The sequence below is a fragment of the Papilio polytes genome, unplaced genomic scaffold (assembly GCF_000836215.1).
Source record: "Papilio polytes unplaced genomic scaffold, Ppol_1.0 DF821845.1, whole genome shotgun sequence".
NCBI classification, from domain to species: domain Eukaryota; kingdom Metazoa; phylum Arthropoda; class Insecta; order Lepidoptera; family Papilionidae; genus Papilio; species Papilio polytes.
In genome coordinates, this window is record NW_013527359.1 from 3659559 (window position 1) to 3669441 (window position 9883).

The 9883-nt window shown below is 32.6% G+C and overlaps 1 protein-coding gene across 1 annotated transcript in view; it reads right to left on the reverse strand.

Annotated features, from left to right (window-relative positions):
- Window positions 1–32: 32 nt before the first annotated feature.
- Window positions 33–9883, reverse strand: part of LOC106107815 (protein sickie-like) — a 17097-nt gene continuing 7246 nt past the window's right edge. The window contains exon 4 of the mRNA XM_013288818.1: window positions 33–237. Coding sequence (XP_013144272.1) covers window positions 33–237 — 205 coding nt within the window. The remainder of the gene's footprint in view (window positions 238–9883) is intronic.

Below are 9883 nucleotides of genomic sequence, written 5' to 3' on the forward strand. Positions count from 1 at the left end.
CTATTAAAGACTCATAGGGGTATACACCCTGGTTAGTAAACAGTTGAATTATCAATTGAAGCTGTAAATACCATAGGCGGTGCGCCGACTCCAGGCGAGTCGGTATACTTCTTCCACGTGGTATCTTGTCGCGGTGGGCGTTCAGTCTGCTGACCGCAGTCTGCCTTAGTGCGTGCGCGTCCTACCACCCGGTACACAACGCCGCTGCCCTCCATGCCTCGGTTACGACCGTTGCGTCTAGAAATATGAATAGAGAACATTGATATTTCATCGCCTCAGTAAATGACCATCAATTAGGGAGTTTGGTCCTTCTTCATTGTTGGCTACAAAAATCGGTCTCTTGTCATCTAATGGACTACCGCAACCTGTGAACTTTCTTCTTGGAAATTGTTTACTTTAGATCTTTGTGAATATTTTTTATTTAGTTGTGATCTTCCTTTTATTTATAAAGGAGAAGCATAAATGGTGCAGTGGAACTGGTAAATTACCTACGATATTTTTACTATTCCTTTAGGTTTATTAACACATAGAACATCATATAATTTACGATGTTTTAGTTTAGTTTACGCTTATTTAATAACATTTTTCAATATTTTGATAGTTATCAATTATTCATGAAACAGCACGTTATCTCAGTCAATCCTCGGAGAGGATTACATAACGCCTTTTCACCAATCGTGAATTATGCATCGTGCTCGGAACCGAGTGTCGACAAGACTGAAAGCACTGTATTAATTCATCTTGTTCTCTTCAATCCGAAGATAGTAACGAGTAAAATATTAGGATTTAGAATATAGATTTAGTGCGCGCCCACATGTAACTAAACTACAACACAACTGTTTAGTCTCGCTTTGATTTGACTACAGTTGAATGGGCTGCGAAACAATCGACAATCGCACAACAGTTGTGCGATGGTTTAATCAAAGGATTGCGAACGCTCTAATATTACAAAGACTAAACAAGAGACGATAATGTAACTGTCTATTGAGTTGGTATTAGTAATGTTAATACATTAAACAACGATTCTTTACCCATTTCCTGTGCTATGAATCATTTATGAAAATATTGATTGTCTACCTATTGTGCTTTTGTATCGGACAGAAACCTATTTAAGTCTGTCAAATTGAATTGTTAAGTAAAACATTGTTTGCCGAAGATATTGTATTTTCTGTATAAAACAAGTACCTATTGAAAAATTTATAATGTATCTAACGATGAAATTTAAAATTCATCAAATTCATTATAGTTCACAACAGAACCTAAAATTAATCACAAACACATGTTCAAAATAAAATTTAAAATTGAAAATGATTTCTACATCAAACCCCTTGAAATAAAATTTTAAGAACGTTGAAATAGAAACGAGACGAATGAAATTTATTGAAGAGAGTTTAGAAATATTTAAAGTATTCATATAACCCCGGGATCTACGAGGGGTCGGGACCCTACTGCGTGACTCATTGTTTACTACCGTCGATTTAAGACTAGTGCTTTGTGTGGTTTGCCGAGTGCAGTCTTTACACTGAAGAATATAATAAGCTTATAACTTATCTTCTGTTTACACAGTTCATTTTAGTTTTTAACATTTATAAAAAAGACAAATAGTTATAACGGCTTTTCTAACAATTACAAAACTATTAAAGGGACATAGAGAGTTCGTGTATTGATATTTTCAATCACTCAACATAAAATGTTACAACTGACGATGAACTGAAGTATTATATCGATCTGAAATGTATTTATAGACACAACGTACTCGATAGTGAAGGGATTATATTGCAGACTTATGAGGTGTCAGATTGCCCAAGAACATATTGTAAACAGCCAAAATGTTTTAAGAGATCGAAATCATTCTTGTACTTTTTTAACTCTTCATCATTTGACTAACCTAATACGATAAATACGCTTTAACAATAATTAACATCTTTAAATAAAAACTTCATCTACTCTCCAATCTTTAAAAACAAAGGTCATAAAATGTTTATTCAGTAAAACGTTAGCACGTTCTTTGTCTTCACGAACAAAAAACGAAAAAAAAAAAAAAAACAGTCGACAGTTCATAGTTCCGAGTCACTTTTTCAGTCATGCAGACGATGAACTCCTTCGTTTCTTATATACCAGACAACATAGTCTCGGAGTTATGACTATATGGGACGTGTAATGTCGCAAGCATAAAGGATGTTAGTACATTAGTAAGCGTGATGCTCGTACGTCTAGATTCTAAAGGCTGATAGAATTATACTCGTAATCAAATTATACACATATTATACATTATCTTGCGTTGAATTTGTATGAAGGTATTGTTAGTGGGATCTTTCAAATCTTGCTAATATTATGAATGCGAAAGTTTGGAGGGATAGATGAATGGATGGATGATTGTAAGAGTTTGTAGCCTAAACGGCTGAACGGATCTCGATGAAATTTTGCTTAGATGTATAGGAGTCTGACAGATCACATAGGCTACTTATTTTTATAAAATCTCATGCGGACGAACCCTACTTATTGAATATTGTAATGTTACTATTTATTTTACTCCATTAAAGGTGTATACTCGTAATCTAACAAATTCTCTAAGTCTTTGCAGATTTCAAACAAATCTCATGACCTTCGTTATTAATTATTTAGCATTAAAACAATATCAAATTGCATATTATCATTTTTTTAAAATACTAACTTGTACAAGTGAAGGGGGAATAATGGATGCATTGAATTCGTTCATTAATCACTCTTCATTGCGTTCATTCAAGATCAATGGACTCTTTGTAAGGAATAATAGGGACTTTATTATTGCTCTGGTAAAGAGGCTACTTTCGTACGGTATAAAGGCACTCTAATCTCGATTCCGCAATCAATTTTGATTTGATTGATCGTACAGATTCATAAACAGTCTACATTAGTTTAGTTTTAATTGGACGTAGTGAAAACAATGAGTACGTTTCTATATTAGTTTAGTATTTATTCCTTTCTTTTCCCACCATTCTCTTATACAGAAAGGATGGGATGGGAAAGTGGATATGATGGCGGAGGAGATGTAAAGGATGGGAATATCCTTTTTATGTGCGTCTCCTTCTTCGTTGATTAAAGGCAGGTAACGCTTCAGCAATTGCGGATGCATATGAGCAGCGATCGCTTGGTTTTTACATGGTAAGGAATCGTTTCTTACTAATATTATATTTGTAAAAACCACGAGAGTTGAAAGTTTTATATGAGTAACATTTTTATTATAAAAGTAATAGAAACGTTTTCATAATTTATTATTTCTCATTCCCTTTTCTCGCAGGGGAAAGCGAGAAAAACAAGCGCTGAATGGCTGCCGCTCCCGCCTATCTAACAACAAGCAATAATAATTGTCACATTTATCATTCAATTCTTAACGTTCTTTATTCTTGCTATCTATTTAAAATATTGCCGTTTAAAAATAAAAGAAAATAAAATTCTGCAATATAAAAACTGGATTCATTATAACTATTTTAAGATGAATTTGTTAATTCGATAATCAAAACTAACCTAAAAATCGATAGAATATATCTTAAAAATTGTTATTGTTTTTAAAATCTTAGTAATATTATAAATGCGAGAGTTTAGACGGATGAATGTTTGTTAGAGTTTGTAAAAGAAATTTAGAACAGATATAGAGGACAGACTGGAAGAACACAAAGGCTACTAACTTTTTTTAAATTCCATGCGAACAGAGTCGCGTGTGAAATCTAGTAGAAAATAATTATATTTGAAATCCTTTTAAGCAATCACGAAATCAAATGCTTTCTGTATTAAAAAAAGAGCTGAGATTCAAAAAGACATGCAATCAGGAAAGTAGCTATTTACTGTTTGTGAGAGAGGTTAGGTAAAGCCAATGTAGGGGAGCCTTTGAGAACGTTAGCGCTCGTGCCCCACTTTTTTCAAAAGAAGCGAACCGTACTGAATTTGGACTTTTTTATTCATACAGAGAAAATTGGCTCTATCTTGCATATGCACACCTATTTAACGCCCACTAAAATGAAATTGAAAATGTAGATTGCTATGTTTTACTCGTACTAATTTTTTTATTGTTGTATAATTCTTTTGAAAGCGAATCAAAACATAATTAAGCCTGGGAGTTCTACTCATCAAACGAAAAAAAAAACCAAATCATTCGTATTTGAAATATAACATGTTTCAGAAGTACGATTCTTAACACGTTGCTTCATCTGCATCTAGTCTGTTAATTTACATTAATCTAAATGTAGACAGCTCATAAACAAGCACTACTGTAATGAAGGCAAGACTGCGTGTGACGCGCGACAGTCATAAGGTGCGTTAGTTTACGAGCATCTTACGCGACCGCTTTGTCATTCGAAACATTGGCGTCTTAATGAAAACTCCGCGCCCGAAGCTTCGCGCTAATGATGACGGATGTGAAAGGTACAGACTGCGCCTCATTATCTGCGAACTGAGCAGCTATCTCATTACTCTCTTCCTACCTTCCCATTATTTTTGTCGAAACACTGTCTGAGTTGATGTACTATATGTTCAAATTATTGACACTTATGCAGTTTATTTAAACGCATGGACGTGAAAAGGAAAATGTAAGGTATTACCCTCTCCTCAAGATAATCGAAAAATGTAAAATGGATATAAAAACTAATTTGTTTAAGAACTTAATAATAGGAAGCTGTTCTCCCTAGACCTAGCCTAAATAATTGGCTATCGACCCCTGTGCGAACATTTTTTAGACATTACTTTTTTTCTAATTTCAACTAAAAGTGAACGAGACATCAAAAAGCAATAATTTTTTCAAAAAACTTACATTGAAATACATTATTTTCACACAGTGATATTCAAACTTCTTTCAACATGTTTCGATATTGCTAAATTGTATGATTTTTAAATTAAAATAGTTTGAACATAAAGCTCCTTAGGTACTATCAAAGTAATATCAATGTATCAGATATTTAATTAAATTATCAGTTATCAAAGCATTGTGGAACAAATAAATTGTAATAGATCAATCTCCATCGCTTTGTGCCAGGCCTTTGTCCTCAGAGTAAGTAGGCCGTGTAATATTAAAAATTCCACTGATATTACTATGCGCGTATTTTCATTTAGCGAGAATTCGCACGCGTTATGTTGACAACGTACATCGTTATACTTTTACTACGACATTTGAAATTAAAAAAACATTGCAGATGAATGTACTTTTGCTGTGTTTGCTTATGTTTTTAAAAGCGATGTTTTTAAATGAAAATATGAAAGTGAAATAACAAAACATTTACCATTCTAAGTTATTTCATGTGGAATATGTTAGGTGTAAAAATAACTGTAAAAATTCCTTTGGCGTTCAAAGCTTGAGATTGATGTGTCTACATTTTATCGCATATTGACAAGGAAGTTAAAAGGAAGTGAAGCTGTCGATATCTACATTGAGGAATACGCTGAAGTTGTGCTAAGAAAGTGGAGTAAAATACTATCTATACTTGCATTATAAAAAGGAAAGAATTGCATTTTTGTATTGAAGTAACTTAAAAACTCCTGGGCACGATTCTAAGATTCTTTCACCGATAACAGCTGCATTATCACTCAATATCATAGGCTATGTTTGTTTTTTTTTTAAATTCACGGGGACCAAGTTGCAAGCAACATCTAGTTTATTGTACCATATAGACTAATAAATATACCTTATAGACGTGTTCATTTAAACGTTCATTCCATGTCTTAAGCATTAGATTTATAATAAAATTAAGTTTTACTAACGCAGACGTAGTTCTGTCGTTAAGGTTTAACATCTAACGCGTTGGATAATGAGAAAGGGGAAAAATATAAAAGTATTAAAAGTAATTTCCTCCCTCGGTCTACCTAAAACATACCCGACAGAGAAGCTACATACAAACATATATCTATAAATTTCTACATTCCAATACGGTCTTAAAGAGTTTTTGCCGAGTTCAAGGCAACTTTAACCTTAATTAGAAAAGAAATGTACATATCATTAGAGAAATAATACTTAAGCTGGGTGTTTTATTTTCTTCGAGTTGTAAGCACGGTATGCTCTAACATTGGGGAAAGCGCTAATACTTTAGTAGATGAATTTACATTTGACGCGCCAAGAGAACAGTCGGGTGGAATTTTTTAATGAGATCCCTTAGCATGTAGCTCGGTGGCCTTTAATTAAGTTTTTTATTGTATTTAATGACACATAGATTGTCCCCCAGTTACTGTCGTTTGAGTTTTATTCGTTAATTCATTCGCCTCGTAGTCCAATAGACCACTTCATTCGGCATTTAAAAGTGATAATTCGTTTTAATACGTTTAGAGAATCCATAACGAATATCTGCGTAACAGTTGCGAGAACGCATTTGTAACATCATCGAAAAAATTATGAGATTTGCTTGTTGCGCTGTATAAATCTAATAAAAATTTTGTCAACGACATGTCGAAGACTTTCTCATTAATTTTCATGATAGTCTAATAGTGTAAATACTATATTTTCTTAATGAATTGATAATTTAAAAGCATACATCGAGACTAAATAACTAGTACTAAGTAAGTTTTTTTTTTATTAATTGCTAAATGACCAGTTTGATTGATTTGGTTATTCTAAACGACTTCTATTTAACCATACTTTGATTAAAACTATATTTGCTCGCCTGTCTCTATGTTTTTGAAGCAAAACATTTTAATTCACTTTATAATAACGTGTCTCTTTTTTTAATACTTTCCACAATCGGATGTTTTAAATGGCCTTAACAACGCTCGGTTCATCGACTCCCTCGAGGCCCGACGCCCTTTACCGACAGTAACCGCCAGCTGGTGAAATGCAAATTTTTTTTCAATAGAAAATTAATTTTTGTACGCGTCAATTTGTTACTTGCGGTTGTAATTTTTGCTATGAATATGAAAAATATATGAACGAGTATTTTTTTTTACCTTTATATACGTTAATAGAAAGAGAATTTCAAAGAGAGTAACTCGTAGAGTATTGGGATAGACAACGAGTAAAAAAATAAATTTTGGTATTTTTAAGTTTTTTAATTTGTGAAAATGCAAATTCAAGATGAAGAATGTAAATATAACTTAAACAAAAACCTACAATAGTTTCAAGCTTTAAAATATGCATTGGTTACAAAGGAAAGTATGAAAAGGGACTTTATTTTTCGTGTATTAAGTATAATATCGCATGATAACTTTTCGAGGGGAATGAACTAACCCGCTTCGAGGCAGCAGCTGTGCTGATCATGACTTAGGAGAAAACAAAACACAATACGTTATGAATCCAATTTTAAATCAAGCGTTCGCGTTTTCTTTTTAAATTTCGCTAATTGATTTTCTTTTCTTGCTCACAGTTACCTAAATCTATAGCAATAAAGATTGATGTATTTTCATTTGTTTTCTTTCTACAGATCTTTTTAAATAAAACTCAAATTTTGAGCATGATTTCTAGTGATACATCAAAATGGATTAAACAAAAAACGGGCTTATTGTACTGTTACATTAAAGGTGAAATTCAAAGAATTATGAGTCATAGCAATTCCTGTGAATGGGGAAATTATTAAATCGCCCTTTGTTGGTTAAATTTTAACCATGTTAGTATAGGATTAAAATAAAGTGTAAGTCAAGAAATAAAAATAAACATTTACATAAATATATCTCTCCTAACTTAGAGTTAACAGTACCTATGTATAATAATATAATTATGCTAAGGCAATACAATAAACACATACGCATTTATTGCAAAAATATGAAGCAACGAAACAAAAGAAATCTTTTTATCGTAACACTTAATATATTTGACATTGAATTAACATTGAATTTCCGATAAAATTACCAGAATCTCGTGGCGAATGTAAATAAACTATAAAATGTTCTTATCTGCTTTAGTTTTGGTCAATAATGACCTCATTATCTATTGAAATACAATTCATTTTATGGTATTTGTAAAATACTTGTCTTTATAAAACGTAAATGCAATTTTAATTTTGATTGCAGTAAGCAAACATAGTATTTTTAATAAGGATGAAGCGCAATATTGTTGTAAATTTTTCTTTATTTCTCTGATGTTAAAGATTATTTAGGCTAAAGAAGTATATGGTAAGCTTACAAGCCCATTTCTTCATACTTACTATAAATAACATTGTAGAATCGATCACGAAAACATCTAGTAGTTGAAATTGGAACAAAGCATTTAATAATTCTCATTCAGTGAGATGTAAGACGTAAGTAAGACGAGAATAATTGCAACAAAATATTGTATTGGGAGTTATTTTTCGAGTATTTAATAAAATAGTAACTATCCTATGTTTATTTTTCTAGACTTTACTCTGTATGTGTGCCAAATTTTGTTAAAGTTAAACGGTAAACATCCATCGATCCATTTATTAGAGTAGATAAGATTGACTACAGTAGAATAGATTGGAACCATATAAATTCTGATTGCCTATTAACTTAATGGTTTGAGCAAATAATGCATCCTTTTAAATAAATGACAGTCGCAAAGAATCGATACGTTTTCTAGATTACTCAGTATCATTAAAAATACATAGGACATTGATTGAGCGAAAGTCGAGATACATTTCGTATGATTCACTTGCCCCGAACCCCCACGATTTTACGACTAAAGCTCGTTGTGTCCGAATACCCGCTTATGGTATACGGAACTTAATTTGCCAGTTTTCGTAGAAATTGATGTCGAATTTTACGCTAAAATCGATTTCCGCCCTTTATTAGAATGTCATTGTAGTTTATTTTAGAAATTTAATCATTTTATTTAACGAAATTTTAAGTTTGTTTTGTTCTTATTTATACTGAAATGTCCTTTTTTAAATAATTAAATGTTTTACATCTTCAAATAACACAAAAAAGTACAACTTCATTGTAATTATTTAATAACTATATGCGCGAGTTCCCTATTGGGAAATTCCAACACAATTTGAAATATCTGCTCTGCAGTTACCTACTTTATAACAATATTTTTTTTTGTAAAAATGTATTCCGTTTGTAATTTTAGAATGAAAATGTATAAAAAATACACCATTGTTCTGTTTTACAATTATGTTCAATGTATGATATTGTTTCAAATATTATCATAAAAACTAGGTATGCGCTAATGTACCAGGAGTGGCGACCACATGTCGCGAATGCTCCATACATTGGCTTTCGCAACATGCCAGATGTTCGCAACATTTATAACTCTTTATAACTAATTAAAATAGAATTTATAAAATACTAGCTATTGCTCTTGACTTCGTCCGTGTGGTTTTAAAAAATAGTAAAAATACAGCCTATGTTAATCACGGATAACGTAGCTTTAATCGTGAAAAACTTTCCAAATCGGCCAAGTAGTGTTTGAGTTATTTCAATACGTACAAAAATACAATTCCTCATTATAATATTAGTATAGATTATACAAATGTATTTGTAAAAAGAAATGCTAATAGAATTTCTTACCATTTCCGCAATCATCCTTGCAATATACAGTAGCTTCCTTTATAACTTCAAAAAATTCTACAAAGCACCGTTTATTCATAAAGTCTATCGCGAAAAGCAAAGACACATAGCAAGGCAACACTGATTTTTACAATAACTCAGCACAACTATCTTGATTATTAAATTTTTAACAAATAAAGTCTACAGAGACTCCCGCTCACCCCTCGATCGGAATACAGAAGGCACAACGCATATGGTCCACTACATCGGTTAGAGTTCTAAGTAACACCAACAATGGATAGTCCATAGGTCCGCCGGACCTTTGTTAGGCGTTGTCCACACCGCGCCAGCTGTGAACGCGAGCGCGCGTCGAGCGAACGAACGGACGATCGATGCCGGTAACGGATTTACATTTTCCGTTCAGGATATCGGGAAAGTTTGCGTACGTAAAAAATATCCGGGGCGGTAGTACGGCGCGCCCGGC